Raw genomic sequence first — 18640 nt, 5'->3', positions numbered from 1 at the left:
TCAGGCATAGCTCACTGTCTATTTTTCTGCGATGTAATTTCATGGCTGAAAGCCACAACACCACATGGGAAATCGCCTCAGATCTGAGATCATTTTATGGGCCTTTTGTAACGGGGAGGATGTAATTAAGACTCAGGCCTCAAGGGTGCCGAGGGCCATCAAGCTGCAGGCTGTGTTTATGAAGCAGTAATACAGATGGACAAGAGCGAGCAACTTAGTTTTTCTTCTTTGGTAAAACTTTAGGTCACATTCCCTCTCTCTCTCTCTTTCTTTCTTTCAAGCACTGGCACGTAAGTATTTTAAAGAGCCACTAAATCATCTCTTAGTAAAGAAGGAGGAAATGAATAAATCAATAAACACTCATCTGTTTGTTTAAAGTTCACTTTCTCTCAAACTGTGCACACTGCCTCTGCCTCTCTCGCTGCTCTTTCTCAAAATCAATAGCAAAGTGTTCAGCCTATTGACTTTAGCATGAAGCTGGTCGTGGAAAGGTAATAGGATTGTGACATACTCTGCACCATTTTGTCTGCGATTGAATCGGTTATTAACCTCTTTCTCAAACGCCTGGTAGTAAAACTGGTTCTGGGTGAGTTTCATCAGATAAGTTAGTAAAGCAAACATGGGTTGAGGTTGTGTTTGTGCGTCAGTGGCTGTATGTCATGCACACACATGCAAGTGACAGTGTTTAACTGACATCTGTAAAAGTCTGAAGGCAAATAAAAATCATCTGTAAATGTGTTTTATGCTTTCATCTTATATACAGTAGATTTGTGTTATCTTGGGCAGTGTCTTTTATCTCATTTATTGCACCTTACCAAGGATATTGTGTTTCCTTTAATTTAAAAAGAAAAAATAACTGCTTAAGTCTCATAGTTTTCTTTGGTTTACGTTGAGTTAATGCAGGAATCATGTTTATCTGAAAGCAGAGGGTTTCATGTCTGAGAGCAGGAGACCAGATTTGCATATGTCACAGATTTCAGCAGTGTGCTGTCCAGGCTTGTGCATCTGGCAAGTCATAGTTTCACAAAGAAAACACAGACAACCCACAAGTTTAAACTTATTGTTCCCAGTTCTGTATGTGACCAGGACAATTTGACAGAATCAAGTAGATGCAGGCTTTTTTTTTTTTTTTTTAAGTTTTTTTTAAGTCACAGTCCAAGATGTGGCCAGATGTTTGGGTTTTTGTGATATCACAAATAGTTTGGAGGACAATTTTGCAACTTACAGTGGTGCTGTTTGTGTTTTTGAACTTGGATTAAACCAGAACTCATGTGCCTTGAAATGTAAAATATCGCATAGATTCTTCATATATTTCTTTTTATTTTATTGTTTGTACCCTGACTCTCACCCTCTGACTCTGAATTGGATAACCAAAACAAAAAGTAAAGGTGGATTATTTCAATTTGTGTGGAAGAAGACTATTTTACAGACATCTCTAATTCTCTTCGATCCATAGTTAACAGCTTAAATTTAACTGTATAAACAAAACATTCGATTTATTTTTGTGTTTCAAAGTAAAAGGACATTAAATGACCAGCATGAAGAATGAATACTTTAAAAATATATTTGGGTAAAAAAAAAAGGAAACAACTTCTTTCTGACCTTCAAGTGTATTTTTTCTTAATTAAAACGCATCCGTATTGTATCATAAATGTTTAATTTCACACTCGTTGTAGCTCATTAATTGTGAATAATTTTCATATCCTCACTTATGACACTGAAATTATTTTTAGTTAATGAACCACTTAGTTCAAGGTGTCCACACAGTGCGGGGTTGGAGGATTTTGACCCCTATCCCTTTGTAACTAATAACCTAAGAAACATTGTGTTCACCAGTACAATCAACATGAACACACTGCAAGTGCAGCTTCAAGTGGGGGGAAAAATGTGAACCTGTCCTTAAATTTGTCCTCTCTTACAGAAAACTGTGTATGGTGCTAATGTTGTCATCTTTGAAGGAATCCTAGCCTTCGCCAACAAGGAGCTGCTCAAGGTAAGAATATCAGTATCCCCTCCACTCTGTTTTACTTTTCTTTTACATTTTTCTTCCTTAGAATATTTCGAATGTGCGTGTCTGAGGCACCAACAGCCACATACCACATCACTTAAATCACCTGTGATGCTTGGATTGAACTTCAGCTCGTTGTTGATGCTAAAATGAGTTGTTGAGATGTGATTGGCTGGTTAGTGTTAACAAGAAGTTGAGTGTATGTTCATATTTATGTCATAATAATAATAATGGTTATAAATTTTATTTATAAAGCACCTTTCAAGACACCCAAGGACACTTTACAATAGGATAAAACACATAATGGAAAAATGACAAAATGAAGAACAATAAAACAAAAGCACAAGATAAAATTAACAAACAGTGGGTTCACAGTGAATATGCAGATTTGAACAGATGGGTTTTGAGTTGAGATTTAAACTGGGGGAAAGGACCAGTGTTCCTTATATCTGGGGGTCGAGCGTTCCACAGCCTGGGAGCAGAGCAGCTAAAAGCTCTGCTTCCCATGGTGGTGAGGCAGAAGGAAGGCACAGCAAGCTGGATAGAAGAATATTGAAGTGAGCGGGCAGAAAAGGTGGTGCTTAACAAGTCAGAAAGGTTAAGGAGGTGCGAGGTTATGAATGGCCTTGAAGGTGAGCAGAAGAAGTTTTTATATTATCCAGAATTTCACAGGGAGCCAGTGAAGTTCCTGAAGAACAGGGGTGATGTGCTGGTAGGAGGGTGTGTGTATATTTATCTGGACTATAAAAATAAGATGTGATGCAGAAATTGACTCAAATTAAGCTTTATTTGAAAAGTTTGCTTTTTAGGCTCCTAAAGCTGATATTTACATCCATTTTTATGGATGTGTAGAGAAGACTAGTGCTAGGAGGCTAAGGAGACATTGCCATCATTGCAATGCTCTTGAGGGTCAGAGGGAATAAACACTTATAAAAAGAGGCATTCTTCATTGCTAATCAGTCCTGCAGTTGCTCTCTCCAGCCTCTTCTATTGTGTATGAGTGAGTGTGAGAGAGCAGGAGAGCTGGACTGTGATGATAAGACAGGCAGCCTCTCCTGAGACCCGGCTGTGTAGCTGATTACCATCTGATTAAGTTAATAGCAGTCAGCGTCTCATGTGATCAATGGTGTTTTTTGTCCATTCTTGTAATTGAATTCAATTACAGCTGCAGATCCGATATGCTAATAAAGAGGTTTCCTTTAAGAAACCAAGAGGTTGCAAAAGGACATGGTTAATAATAGGATTTGGTGCTTCTCTCACGCTATCAAACCATTGTGGTCAGTGTTGCAGATCATTATGGAAGACTGCTTCATAGTAGGAGGAATTTTCAGTTATTGTGATGAAGCAGCTTGTTTTTCAGATAATTTATTCATTGGATTTTCTAAAGATGTCATGTTTTTGTCTGTATGTTGTTGATCTGAATTTGAATCATGATTGATATATGTATTTTCTAAATGTCAGTTGCTGTTTTTGCAGATTAAATTTGCATATGTTTTATAATAGATCTTTTCCATCTCGCTTCCCCCGTTCATTTATTTAGGCTTAATAAAACACTACTAGCACAGAAAAATATTATTTGATTCACTACATCAGTGAAGGGTTCATTCAAATGATTTTCTTGGATAATACACACGTGCCTTCCATATTATTTTATATTTTATTTAAAATCAAGTTGAATTAACTTGGAGTCCTTATCTTTCTATACTGCCAAACACAAACAGTGGCTGCAGTAATGCATTTGTCACATGAGACAAAATAAATCTTAAAGAATTTAATTTTCAAACAATTAGAAGCCAATCAAAATAAAACTTCAGTTGTGCCAAATTCTGCTCTGTAGCTGTTCTTGTTTTGGTTTTTGGCTCAAGGTTTCGTCTTACAATACATAATACACAAAGTAGGTGCACGTGGTACCATTAAGACCATCTTATGTGAGAATGGACATCAAATGGTCTTTAAAATGACATCTGACCTGTCCGTGCTAAAAACAAAAGAAGTAGTTCCTGAAGTCAAAGCAGTGCTGGCACAAACCATCTGCATAGACAGCGTTGGACACCGAGCCAGTGGTGTTTTTTCTTTGGTTTTTCATTTTTAGGCATACTTCCAGTAGAAAAATGTGCAGTTTTAATTTTAAAAAAAAATTGTTTGAGATTATTTTTTGTTTGGATTGAACAATAGTAAGTGTAGAGCAAAAGATTTTGTGTATTGTTCCTGATACAGATATAGCTTTTCATTTTTCAGTTGTATTCATGCCCAGTCCTGAACCCACCAGCAATATTGTTTGTATGATATGTTGTGTAATCCTGCACTTGTACTTAAACCAAAAAAATCCACAAATTTCCACCTTTTCTTTACTATATCATAAATGTCATCAACGAATCCACAAATTTCCCTGGTGTTCATTGCTCATTGCACATTCAAGGCTTGTAGCTGCATCAAAGGAAAACTTTCCAATTTTCCAGCCTCATCACTTTGGCAAAAGAAAACTGGGAGCTTTCCTAGGTTAGGAAATGATCTAGAGCCACAGCCTTGCTGTCTAACCTTTGGGACCAGGCCACTCTTCATTCACCTGCTCCAAGCTGACAGCACTGCTTATCCAGCAACCTGCCACCTTTTTGGTTGGTCAGTCTGTCAGATTTACAGCAGCCTGAACTGCCAGCCAGTGGCTTTTTGTGCAACTGAGTTATAACTGCGCTCCCACTGCCGTCCTCCTCTAAATCACACACAGACTTCTTTTAATTTCAAAAGTCATCTATAGTTCTTTGTGTTGCCTCCTTGTTGTCCCACCTTTGTTGTGATGCTGCCCCATTGATTTTTGTCTTCTGTCTTCTGGCTTTGCTGAATTGAGGTTCAGTTTAGTGGAGCTTAGTTGGTGCATCGGGGCTGACTTTCTCTTTGAAGCTGCAATGATAACTGGTGTTTCCTCAGATTCTTCAGCATGTCCCGACCCCAGCGTCAAGCTTCCGATGTAAAAATGTCAAATCATTGAAGCAGCTCAAAGTGCCTTTTCACGGACACTGACTTTATTGAGACTGAAAAATGAAGTCTGTGCAATTTGTGCTCTTTACTTCCTCTTCTTCTTTAATACATTTATCCTTCTTGTGCAAGATAAAAAATACTATTAATAATATTTTTCACTGAGAGTCGTGTTATGTTATTTTAGTCGCATATAAGGATAAAAAATGGAAATGGGACATTTAATGTCCCACTTTAAATTCTGACTATATCAAGATCAAGTGTTTACTGCAGAGAGCTGGGAATATAAAACACTCCCTAACTGATGGGTAGTGACATTTGTTAGAAGCGTTCAGGCTTTTAAAAAAATAAATATGCAGCTCTCAGGAGTTGTTTCTGTCATTTTTACTCATGCTCAGACAGTAATCTAAGGCTATCAGTAAAATAATGAATAAAACATCTTTCATTCATTGCCTTCAGAAATTCTATGAACGGAAACTTTGTTTTGGCCTACAGAGAACTCTTCAAACATAAATGACTGCAGTGTCCTGCACTACAGCCACTAGTTTATCACCAGAGTTTCTAATTAAAAGCACATACACACACCAGAGCTACATTTCAGGGGCAACTGTGGATCAGGAGGTCATTGATGATGAGGAAGGTTTGTGGTATGATTCTTAGCTCCTTCAGTCTATATGTCAAAGTTTCTTGACATACAGTCAAGATATACAGATATAGAGTCAAGTTGCAACATATTTCACCTTAGAGAAGTGACCTCAGTGGATCCAACAGTACTCTGCATAAGTAAAGTATGTGTAGCGCAAAAAGAGATGCCTTTGAATGGGATTCAGCCTGTTCACATAAACTCCAAAGTTTTATGTACTCAGCCCGAATAACCATTATTTACAGGGAAATGGCCACAATAACAGAATCCTAGGGGCGGACATATGTTAACAGATGCTATTAGAGGATATAAATATGTCCGCTGCCAGCAATTTAAAAAAAAAAAGTACTGGACCATTGATGGAGCGTCTTGTTAATGTATGTGGGTGTGTGATGCTGTTATCGATACTTTTGCAAATCAAGGAGAACTGCAGCTTACTGTAGTAAATGGGGCACAGGTGCTTAAACTTTAAGGATACCCAAAAACTTTGCAGGAAAAGCCTGCTACTAGTATTGATATAAAACCTGAACTGGTGGTGCCTTTATGGGGCCAGCACCTTAAATGTATTGACCCCATAAAGAGTTACAAAAATATCCTAATATCAATAATGATAGTCATTGTGTGTAATATGTATATACATATACAGAAACATGAAATCACTATAAAATGATCAAATAAATGCAGCAAAAGCAAAAAACTGCGCATATAAAAATGTTACAGGTCGATGAGTGATTCCTCCTTTTGGCTTTTGTCTGCCAGCTTCTGGACATGAAGGTGTTCGTAGATACAGATTCAGACATCCGCCTCATACGGAGGCTGAAGAGGGACATATCACAACGTGGACGGGACATCAGCGGCATCATCAAACAGTACAATAAATTTGTAAAGCCAGCCTTTGAGCAGTACATTGAGCCCACTGTGCAGGTTGCTGACATTGTGGTTCCCAGAGGTCAGTGGCAGTATTTTTAGTTCACCATAGAAAAGCACAGGAGCGCTCTTCTCTATCAGCACTTTACACGTTGCTTGTTTTTTATGTGCAGGTGGAGAGAACTTTGTAGCTTTGGATTTGATTGTTCAGCACGTACACAGTCAGCTGGAGAAGGTAAGGAATGTTTATGATTTTGTCATTTTGTCATTTGAGGATGTGAGGGATTACTTTGGAAAATTGCAGCTTTAATTGCATGGGCTTATAAAGGATACTATGATCTGTAGTTTCTGCAGACAGGTGGAATGTATTAAAGCTGGCATTAACTATTCCTACATGTTTAGATAGAGCTTCTTATATTTTGCTGACCGGCTTTCACTGTAGGTACATATTCTTCTAAAAACTCTAAGGTGGGAATGCCTTTATGATTACTTCAGCACAATCTTTTTTTAACCTTTCAAAGTAAGTGTGGTGCTGGCTGGTGTGGAATAGTGTGAACATGGCCTATGGGGCGTTGACTGCAAAAGATTCTTCTTTATTTATTTTTATTTTGGGGGAAATGATACAGAAATAAAAGACGGAGGCAAATTTACCAAAACATCCCAACATCTAAGATTCATCAGACATGTCAGGTCCATAGTTGGGACAAACAATAAGGTGAAGTTTGATTTTTTTTTTTCTTTTTTTCACCTATTATAAAAAAGAAAATGAAAAACACACTTCACTTTAATTTGAACGCTGGCACCTTCATGGTAGTGACACACACCACTTGACCACTTGCAGGTGTGCATTTGTCCTGTGCTGGATTGCCTCTGTTGTGCGAACACAGCAGACTTTTGACTTGAACTTTTGAAAAATTGGAAGAAGTTGCAGGAATTTAAACCTGGTGAACAGGATGGGCTGTGGACAATAACACGATGTCACATGCTGCTATTTTTCCCGTCTGATGGTAGAGCACATTAGCTGATGTCATATTTTTCTCCTCTGCTTTAGTAGTTTGGATGAAGTTAAGCGACAGTGGCCTTTATGATAAAATAGTACTAAAAGTAATTAAGGGTACTAAAAATCAGGAAAGTAAAATTCCTGGACACTTTTCCCTTTTGCCATTTGAAGTGATGGAGGAAGATTTGTGACGTCTTTTTATGCTTTTTTTCCCTTTTACACCTCGTGGTTAGAGGTCTTAAGTAGGTACCTTAAATTAATGACCCTTTAAGGAAAGATCGTGTCCTTCATCTTAGCTCACCTCATTGTTCTGTCATCCACTCACTTTTTGATCTACCGCTAACAATGATCTGCTCCACCTTCAGCACATTCAGTCATGGTCGCTGCCGGAACACCCACAGCATCTGTCACATTCACAGGCGTGTGTGCAGTATGTAATAATGAGAAATAGACGGGCACACACAGGTCAGCATGTATATTTTTCTCTTTGCCTTTACTAAAATTACTAAAATATGCCTTTTTTAAATTAAAAAACACATTCATGGTTATATTTATATGGAAAGTACAAACGTTGGCATTATGCGCTTTCCTTTGTTGGCCAAGGAAAGAATACCAACTCTTCTTTGCCTTCTGAACTGTATTACCACTATTCTTTGCTTGTGTTTTAAATCATTGATATATAAAGGACGGGGTGGCTCAAGACCTTTGCATAGTGCTGTGTATCCAGAAAGTTGCAGATTTTTAAATCAGTACTTCTGACACGACTGTGGTTTTAAACTACATTATTTCGCACTTGGTCATATAAAATTGACAGCTCATGAAATAATTCGCTTGTTTTCACTTGTTGTTTCTACAGTAAAATGAAGTGGTCATAAAAAGCTGATATATGACAGTTAAACTCTTGTCCAGCCAAACATGAAATTAAAGTTCACACTTGAAGTGTTTGTCTGTTCAAATGTACGACTCTCCACAGGCAAACATTTATTGTGTATTGTGAATTTTTTGTTTCTCTTTTGGGAAGAGGTTTATGTTGTGAATGATCCTTTTTTTCTGACAAGCCGCTTGTCTCATTTTTTGTTTTTTTCTTATGTTTCTCGCTGTTTGCACACACGTGTCTGTGTGTGTGTGTGTCTCCTTGTACGTGCACGACCCCTCCTCTCCTGGCTGAATGCTGTGTAACCATTCCAGCGTGAGATCACTGTGAGGTACGATTGTTGGTGCTTTTTTTTTATTACCACATCCTCCGAGTCATCTTTTTTCTGCTCTTTTATGCCACTACATTTTCAAGAATGCCTCACTCTTTTATTTGCAAAGACTAAACTGTTTTGTTTTTACTACAGACTCATACACATGTCAGTGCTTCACCTGCCTTTTCACTTAATTCTGTTTTATCCCGATTTCATTTCATAATGGTCAGAGGGTTATAATGATTTTATCATCTCTGTCTCTGTTTAATCTTTTATTTGTTTTACTCAGCAGAAATATTTGAATGTATTCATTGTGAAAACACCTAATCAGCCTATACTTTTCAAGTCATGGATTAAAATAAAAACATGTCATTAAACATCATTTAAAGCGTCATGACCAGTGGCACATTTTGTGTGTAATATTTCTTGTACTGTCATATAACTACGGTATATGACCTGAATAGTGAGTTTAATAGTTTCCTGTAAGTCACTGGAAACCATTGATCATAGTTTAAGTTTAGAAATTGTGATAACAAGTTAATGAATGAGTTATTCACACTTGTTATCTTTTATTTATTCAGGTAAAAGTCTCATAGAGATCCCAGAATTGAAAAAGAAAATGAAATTCCCTTCATTTTGTCCTGGTAGTGAATAAGATCAGAAGCAATCTGGAAAACTATCATCTAGTCTGCTAATGCAGGACAACAGGCAATATTTGAGTGTTTTTGTAGAGCCAGGTGCTATCCACTATGTAATACTGTCTGGAAAATAAAACAATATTGAAACAGGATCTATCTGAGCCAAGACTTCCTGTTCTGTGAACTGTTTATTTAAGCTGCTTAAATATTTAGATTTTAAAATAGAAAGAAAGGAGAAAAGCAAAATCACTGAGAAATGTGTCTCTACTCTCCACATGAATTGTATGCAAACACATCCAGCACAAATGTGATTGGTCAGAAGAAGACAAGTCGTTATGTCCTGTCTTCTATTCTGGACCAACAACCTGTTTTTCATGGTTATGAACTTAGGCAAATTCTGATTTGGTTCTCTCAGACATAGATTGGCTAGTTTGCTGAAGTTCCTCAGGTCATGTTCACACCTAACCACAACAACATGCAGCCAGCTCGGCGAAGCCTGTGCCAGTTCACATCATTTAAAAAAAAGAAATGGGACATGTTTTGGTCCAGAGGCACAGAATAGACTTTATGGTGCAGGATAGAGGAGAAAGATCAGTTTTTGGTGTCCACAGGATGCTGTAAACTTGCAGAAAAGCTGGAGTGGAGACCTAAATTATGTGTGATCACAGATGGTCATGTGCTCCTGTATGTGTGAGATGAAACCTGCTGAGAAGTAGAAGTTCTTAGCTTCAGTTCACCCTTGAACGAAGATGAATTTGCAAGCCTACTTCAGCTGAAGTTTCAGTGGGTTAAACGGTTCAGCAAATCTAAGGTCAGCTCTTAGATGGATTTGTTGAATGTGGAGAAATTCCGGCTGCCCTCACAGCTTTTACTGAAACTAATCCCAGTTTCTGAAGTTGAGTCACCTTAAGCGAACCCCACTCATGAGATAAATTGAAGTGAGCGTGCTCCTCAGTGCAGAGCTGGAATGTGTTTTTTCGGTGTTGTACAGCAGCAATGTGGTGAAGCTGTTTCACTGCTAATACTCTTCTCTCTCTTCCTTTCTCTGTTTTGTTTTTTTCCTCCTCTTGTCCCTTTGTGTGTGTGTGTGGTTTTTTTTTTTTTTTTTTCCTCCCTGTGTTTCCTCCTGCCTTCACCTTTAAACACTTAATCTCACCAAACAAATATCTGTCACCTTCTTCAGAGGAAGATGCGCTGGGATATGTGAGCCTCACCTCGTGCACCTTTTTTCACTGTTGTAGTCTTTAAAGATACAGATTTGTAGTCTTAGATTTAATGCACTCAAGCCTTTTTAACTTGTTAAACTATGCACTACATATTCTGACTGTAGTTAAACCGACACGTTTGCTGGGTTTGATTCCACAAATCCATTAATCTAAGCTGTGCACAATTAAAACAAAGCATGCTGTATTTATCAACAGCAGAGTGTGCATGAAGCAGAATAGTTTCATTGCTCTTTAGTATTCTAAGTAGCATGTGTTTGAAACGGTATGCGCCACATATGCCAAATTTTTAATTTTTTCATGATTGCTTTTCTTGTTTTTCTGTTTGTGGCCTCAAGGTCATGGCACGCATTGATTTATTTAAGTGCAAACTTTTATCTGGCATTATGATCAAAACGTTCTGAGAACAAAAGCCTTGCTAGATTTAAGAAAGCTTCCAGTGCCATGAACAATGGAGCAATAGAGTTGAAGAGTCCACAGTTTCTAAATCTAAAGCCTCTACATCAGGTGAAAAGCCAGGGCAGGATCAAGTCCTTCATTTATTGACATGTACTTTTGCACTCTGAATTTGCCCCTCAGAGCGATGCTGTCGATTCCTGAAGTGTCTGAGGGGGAACACTGATTTAAATAAAGCAAGGCTTTTAATGCTGTGTTTCTAAAAGTCTGGCAGCTGACACACAGAATCAGCTTCTTTCTCGACTTTTGCTTTAAAATCAAAAAGGCTTGTTAAACCGTGTAATGTGGGGCGAGTTACACAAAGATGCCTCATGCTTATGCTGGGGTGGCCAAACGCTGTAATCCCGTAGAGCCGCCCGCTCTACATGTTTATCGTTCGTGTAGGAAGCAGTGCCACTGACATTAGTCCTGATTATAGCAGTTAATATCTACACAGACTGGTGAGATGGATGGACTAATGGCTAATTTATTTAAAAAAGGAAACTCTGCTTATCTTTGTGAAACCGGCCCCTCATCAGTTAACCTTAAAATGTCTGCTTTGCAGAGCGTTTGGTCGTTGGTGTTTGTAAGCAGTGCACTCTCTGTAGTGGTAGGACTTAAGATGTTTGCAGCTTCTTAATATAACCTCTTTGAGCATCGTTCTGTGTCGTGTGATTTTGTGATTATTGGTGTAAAAAGTTGCTCATTGATTACAGATTTGATATTTCAAGGCAGTTAATGAAAATGACACTTGAACCTTTTTTAAACAGCAGATATGAGAACTGATGTGCATCTATTGAAGCCTTTCTGTTTACATCAGGGTAGCTCTGGCTCATCGGTCAGCTGACTGATTACATCACTATGCTGGATGATTATTAGATGTCACTTAAATATAAAAAAAACAAATAAGTACAAATTAAATCAATTCCTGAATTAATGAAATGATTTTAGGTTACATTTGTATTAGTACATATTTGAGCAGCTGTACAATACCTGGCATTTTGAAATATTTGTTACAGAACCTACAATACTAGTTTGTTTTCAATATTTTCTTTCAGAATAATAAAAAAAGAGATGAAAAATGAACTGATTGGTTCTGATTAGTTAACCTGCAAATCCAGTAAAAGTATTTAGTTGAATGAATGTAGACACGTCTCTTACTTTGGATGCATGAATGTGTTTTGTTTGCCGCAGATCGGCTCTGGCCTCAGCTCACCAGGGTCAGCCATTACCCAAAACCCTCAGCGTGATGGAGAGCACGCCACAAGTCCGTGGCATGCACACCATAATCAGGTCAGAACGAACACTCTTTCATACGCTCATTTCACAAGCAAAGTCTTGTTAAAATTGGCCAGTGAGTAGGATTTAGAGACACCTACCTGTGAAGCTGCAGATTTGCAACCAAACCACCTCTTGTACTTTACACGTTTTTACAGGCCTACTGTGGGCACCACTTCAAAATAAAATAAGAGACAGGACCTTTCTATAGTGACAGTTTTCTGAGCTATAGAGCCGCTGCAGTTGGGATGTGGATCACGAGAAGAAAATATTTAAAAGTTATTTCTTTAAAAATTATAATCAAACAGGAGCTTGCTAGTGTAATGGTGCTGACTTTTTATTAGGCCATAAAAAAATCTTTTCTTTTTAAAAAATATAAAAAAGCAGAGGGTCATCCTGTTTGCATCTGCCGTCTGTGTTTGTGTAGGAACAGGGAAACTAACCGAGATGAGTTTATCTTCTACTCCAAGAGATTAATGAGGCTCCTGATAGAGCATGCCCTCTCCTTCCTGCCTCTCAAGGTGAGTTTTTGCATGAAGATTTTTAACTGAACTCCTGCTCTTACTCCTGTAGAGCAGCGGTCCCCAACCCCCGGGCCTCGGACCGGTACCGGTCCGTGAGTCGTTTGGTACCGGGCCGCGAGAGTTGAGGCTCAGGTGTGAAATGTATGGTTTTCAGGGTTTTTATCGGTTTTCAGCATTATTTTGTTATCGTTTTTATCGTTTACTCGGTTTTCCTGGGTCTTTTCACGTGTGTTATGAATAAATTTTCTTTTTTTTCAGCACCGGTACTAGTTTTATTTTGTTGTATTTATCCGCGACACCTTAAAGGCCGGTCCATGAAAATATTGTCGGGCATAAACCGGTCCGTGGCGCAAAAAAGGTTGGGGACCGCTGCTGTAGAGCACATTTTTTCTACTGTTGCTTATGCTCCGTAGCAGGTTGGCGTTTCTGTTCTGAACAGGAAGTCTACTAATAACATTTTCAATAGTAGCAGCATCAACTCTTGCCAAGATTTGTCTTGATGCTTGCTCAGTCATCCAGCTAGGTTGAATCCATTCATCTGGACGTCGCGTTTTCAGACTGATTGACGAAATGTTTCTCCCACTGAAAATGCTACGTCCAGATGAACAGATTCAACGTTTTGGGATTTTGCTAAGATTGTTTTACTTCAGCCTTTAATTTCCTTTTGTTCCTCTTGGCTCTTTCTCCTCCTCTGCAGTCAGTGTCTGTGGAAACGCCACAGGGTAGCATCTATGAGGGGAAGAGGCTGTGCGGTAACAGAGTAAGTCCTTTAAGATGACATTAACAGTTACTATAATAAGAGGACATTTAACTTAAGATGATAATTTTGCACATATGTAAAGATCTGGAGGAGCCGAAGGTTTAAGTGCACATAAATTTTAAACCTTTTAGTGTTTTCTGGTCCAGATAAGCTGCATCGCTCTAATAAACCTCACAAAAATGTCTGTTTTTCCAGATAACGGGTGTTTCTATCCTGAGGGCGGGAGAGACCATGGAGCAGGCTCTGATGGCTGTGTGTAAAGACATCAGACTTGGAAAGATCCTCATTCAGACCAATCATGACACAGGAGAACCAGAGGTGTGTGTGTGTGTTTTAGGCAATACTATAAAAGTTTTATCAGTGTGGCAACATTAAAAACACAATTTTACATGTCAGATCTAGCTGGTTCTTCGTGTTCGACTCTGTTGTTCAAACAGGGTTGTCTCTTTAATAAGTTGCTTGTTTGATTTATTTTTTTCCACAGTGCTAATTATTGTACAAGTTAGATTTTTATGTTGTATAGATTTAATAAGCTTTCTCACTGTTTTTTCTCTCCATCCTCCAGCTTCATTACCTTCGTCTGCCCAAAGACATCAGTGAAGACTACGTCATCCTCATGGACAGCACCGTGTCCACTGGAGCTGCTGCGCTCATGGCGGTCAGAGTTCTGCTGGTAGGTTGGCCCCACGTCTTCACAGCTCAGTTGTTCGTACCTCAAAATACGTGCTAGGTTAATATTGCATTTCTTGACCCAAGAGCAAAAAGACATTGTTATGCTAACAGACTTTCACTTCCTGGTTAAATAAAGGTGAAAACTGGTGTCCTAAAAAGTGCTGATGTTTTTAAATTCTCTCTAAGCTACCTTAGTGTGATTACTTCAGGGATTAGGCTGTTTGGCCAGCTCCAACCCTTCAGGGCTGAAGTGTCTGTTTCAGGGTAGGCAAACAATGAAATGCTTGTTTTTAAAAGATACCATCAGTTTAATAAAAGTGCTGCAGGTGATTTATTTTATCCATTATCAAACATTGTGCAGGCTCAGGTCATTAGTATTTATTACCCTGTGATGCTGTTAATGAAGCTGAAGTTATTATGTAAATATATGAAATTATTCATTCTGCTTGGATGTGTTCTTTCACCGACATCATCTAGAAATAAGTTCTGTGTTTCTCCACATGAAGGACCACGATGTAGCTGAGGATAAGATCTTCCTGTTGTCCCTGCTTATGGCTGAGATGGGGGTCCATTCGGTGGCCTACGCCTTCCCTAAAGTTCGGATCATCACCACCGCCGTAGACAAGGAGGTCAACGACCAGTTCCACATCATACCAGGCATCGGTGAGTACATGCACTCTGGCTTTATCAAAGTTCATTTATCATCTGTTTGAAAAACATTGTACTTTTAATAGACGATTAACATGATTTATAGAGTTTTAAGCATAATTAGCCCCATAAATCTTCTGGTTTTGCCCAAAACAAAACAAAACAAAACAAAACAGTGTGTTAAGAAACTTTACTGACAGTATATCTAGGGTAAAGTGTCCTGATAAGAAACAAGGACTGTGTCAGAGGCCTTAATGGAAGAAATTAATGGACTTTGCAGAGCTGGAAGAGATCAACAACCAAGTTTGTTTTTTGCACTCTGGCCTTGAAATGTATTTTTTAGCCTTTATTGACAAACAGTGGGAGGCTATAAGAAAAGGTCACCTATAAATCAATAAGAGGCATTAAAAGGTAAATCATCTGTGAATTACACAAAGTACAAAACCACTGCTGCATGGATGAAAGCTCTACCGTTTGCAGACAAAATCTAGCACCAGCAGAGCGGCTGCAGGGTGTTTGCGAGTTAGGGAAAGCCACAGAAAAGTCAGCGGTGTGTTTTAGGTTTATTTAAAGTAGATTATTAGCCAGGATTATAAATATTTGAATAGCAAGGTAAAGGGAGTTATTGGGAAGGTTTACAATGTAAACATTTGCTCGAAAGAGCTCTGTTCTTTATACACACTGTAGTCTCACATCCAAATCAGTGGCAGCAAAGGTGCAAAAATGATCTTAGAAATTTCCCACTGTGATTATAAATGAGCCTCTCTGTACACAGTGTAGCTTATAATCTTATTAAGTTAGGAAAAAGGTTAAAAAAAAGGCAGTTATGTTCTTTAAAATCTTCCATATTCGCAACGGATGTCACCCACTACAGAGAACACAATAAAGAAAAGTCCAACTTTTTCTGTCCCGTCTTCTTTCACCTGCTCCTCTCAGGGAATTTCGGAGATCGTTACTTCGGCACCGATGCTCCGTCGGACTGGTGTGAAAGTGACGAGGGGATGGAGTTCTGAGGAGAGAGGTGCAGGGTTGTTACAAAAGCACTTAGTCACTGGAAGAAGAAGACAGCTGATTGGTGCCATTGATGTCCTCCTGAACAGTCAGCTGTTGCTCTACAAACTGCTTCCCATTCACAATGATATACTTTAAGGTCAGTTTGGTTATTAAAAAAGTCAGGAGCCAAAGTTGAAAGCGTTAGCTGTCCTGCAGGATGCGGGATGCTTCTAAAAAGATGATATACCATTAAGTTATAATTTAAAAAGGGGAAACCTAAAGCTACCTATTGAAAAAGAGAACTAATTCTGGTGTTAATAATTTTGCCAGTGATGTGTTTTTGTTGCTGAAGCTGCAGCCTGTGAGCCTTCAGGGGTGATGTTTAGATTTGCATCAGTTTACTGGAAAAGCTGACCTTCATAACCTGCATAATGTAAATAAAATGACTAATTGACAGATTTTAAAACCCAGCCGCTAAGTTAACTGGAAGATCCAGCTCCAGCGACGCTCAGTTATAATGATGTATAAGCAGTTTATGAAAATGGTCACTTCCTGGTGCTGGGTCAGTCAATAATAATGTTATCATTTGCTTTGCACATATACATAAAGGCGAGCGTGGAGGTGATGCGTCTGGCCTAGTTAGCGGTGTAGCTTGGTGTTTTTCTCTCCTAGCTTAAAGCTCTCGTAAGAATCAGTGTATTCCAGCTTTGCTCTGCTGCTGAAGCTGCAGCTGTCTGTACTGTAAAACACTTTTATCTCAGGCGACTTCCACTGAAAGGGACAGCAACGACTCATACTTGAAGAAGACTGACCGAGTGAAAAGGTGAAAGGTTTTAGCTTCCTTTTTATTCGGTTACTCTCCTGTTAAATTGTTTTTTTTTCTCAGTGTCTTTGACTTTATGGTTCTTGTACAGCAATAAGAGAGCCAGGATATCCCAGTTAGTTATTTTTTATTGAAGCAATTTAAATTTTGAGATTTTAAACATTTCTGCCAAGCTTCAGCTGCTAATTGAATCAACACACAACTAGGGAATGCTTTGTACTGTATTTCTTGTCAGCTCTTGACCTGAAGCCCCTGTTACTGTGAGATTTTATTGATTCTCATCAACAGAAAACGTCTTAAACCAAATGACAGCAGGGGTCTTTGCTGCTATAACGTTTTGATTTAAAACAGAGCTGCATTCAGATTTCCCAGATTTTGATTGGCTTTAAGTCTTAGTAGCATTTCACGTGTAAATGCCACACACTGCTTCTGTTTGCAGACATTTTTAAAAAATGTTTTCTTATTTATTTATTGTATTGTATGAGGGTTCTTCACACATTCAACACATAACAGATGTTTATTCAAACTGCATCATGAAAATGTTGTTTGCATGTTATATGTTTTCAGTTCTGTGCTCTTATCCAGTGCCGTATCATTTTATTTAATGACAGTTTGATTTGAGAAACACAAATTTAAAAGCAGTTTAAATTGAGCTCTTTCAGGTGCTTCAATGCTTAAAAGCCTCACCTGCGTACCTGCTCCTTACAAGGCCTCATTTCCACCACACAGTGCGACTGATTCTTGGTACCACCATTTTTGGTGTTTTAAGCAAGCTAAGAAAATGCTGAAGTTCTGCATTTCCAAAGCCACATACGTGCCATCGTTGCTCTTCATGTGTTTTGCTTCGTGTAATGTTGCACCTTGCTGTGATGGCTGCTCTTCTCGACGTTGAGGTGAAGTGGGAAGCTGGTACCAAAAAGCGAGTAAAGTTGATGATGAGGCTTTGGGGAGCAGGAGCAGCAGCTGTGTGGATATTGTTACACATGTGCCAAATGTCCACTGTGAGCAAAACTCTAAAGCCGGGATGTCAAACATCAGTTCACAGCCCACGAATGGCCACAAATAATCTTAAGTGAGCCACGCCCGTAAGATTATGTATGTGTCGTCTTTGTCTTCTTCTTCCAGCTGCTCCAATTCAGGGTCACCACATCGGCCCCTATCTCACCCTGTCCCTAGCACACCACACCAGTTACCCCACTCCCTCGTTACTTGTTATTTATTTACATTTTCTTGTCTAATTGGTCATCCATTTTGAAACTACATTTTCTGCATCCTACAAAAGTGCAATCTCAACAGTATGCCTCAGCTTTTCCACATTCACAGAGTCTGTTGTCATTTCAGTTACCAATGACGAAAGTGTTAACTTGTCTAGATTTAAAACTATTAACTTTTCAGATGTTGTCACTCCTTGCTAGTGAAGCTGAGATCTCTCCCAGTTTTTACACTTTGTGAAGTCATCAAATGAGCCAAAATGGACCTGGTTCTGGTCCCCCCGGGCTGCATGTTTGACACCCCGTGCTCTCAAATAACTCTATTTCTTCTGACTTTATGCAAACTGAGTCAATAAAAAAGGTCACGTTAGAGCAAATTACAACACGTTACTTGAAAAATGTGTTCTGGGGACAGTATTGACCTCTCCTTGAGTGATTTACATTTTGGTTTCCTGGTAAGCCATTCCATTGTCATATTTATGCCAGTTACACCTGTTTGTAAACCAGAAGTCCCATTGTAATAACTTTTCTTTCTTTTTTGTTTCATTTATCGTAAGTGCCACTTCACTTGAACAGAATAAAAATCATTGCAATTTGCTTCCTGTCATGTTGTTATTCTGGAGTTGTCCTCTAGAGGGCAGGGGTGTGCCTATGTTATTGTGTACAGCGGAACTGACGCAGACTACAGTTCCTATGCTGTCTTCACTGGTCGTAGTAGATCACGGTTTCTTCTGCCCTTATCGGTTGCAACAAAGCT

General features: G+C 38.8%; 1 protein-coding gene across 3 annotated transcripts in view; it reads left to right on the top strand.

The window, feature by feature from the left end:
* The window catches only part of si:ch211-243j20.2 (uridine-cytidine kinase-like 1), a 29638-nt gene extending 11158 nt beyond the window's left edge, over positions 1-18480 (top strand). For 2 of the 3 annotated variants that reach the window (XM_004568398.3, XM_004568396.3), the window contains exons 5-15: positions 1922-1993; positions 6384-6573; positions 6665-6726; positions 10500-10519; positions 12169-12267; positions 12680-12773; positions 13474-13536; positions 13732-13854; positions 14102-14209; positions 14715-14871; positions 15793-18480. In XM_004568398.3, coding sequence (XP_004568455.1) covers positions 1922-1993; positions 6384-6573; positions 6665-6726; positions 10500-10519; positions 12169-12267; positions 12680-12773; positions 13474-13536; positions 13732-13854; positions 14102-14209; positions 14715-14871; positions 15793-15869 — 1065 coding nt within the window. In that variant the 3' untranslated portion in view covers positions 15870-18480. Of the gene's footprint in view, positions 1-1921; positions 1994-6383; positions 6574-6664; positions 6727-8679; positions 8697-10499; positions 10520-12168; positions 12268-12679; positions 12774-13473; positions 13537-13731; positions 13855-14101; positions 14210-14714; positions 14872-15792 lie in introns of all 3 variants that reach the window. The other variant, XM_004568397.3, reaches the window with a different exon arrangement.
* Positions 18481-18640: the final 160 nt, after the last annotated feature.

The sequence above is a fragment of the Maylandia zebra genome, linkage group LG15 (genome assembly GCF_041146795.1).
Source record: "Maylandia zebra isolate NMK-2024a linkage group LG15, Mzebra_GT3a, whole genome shotgun sequence".
NCBI lineage: Eukaryota > Metazoa > Chordata > Actinopteri > Cichliformes > Cichlidae > Maylandia > Maylandia zebra.
Note: the sequence above shows the minus strand (reverse complement) of the source record. Positions and strands in the feature narration are given on the sequence as shown.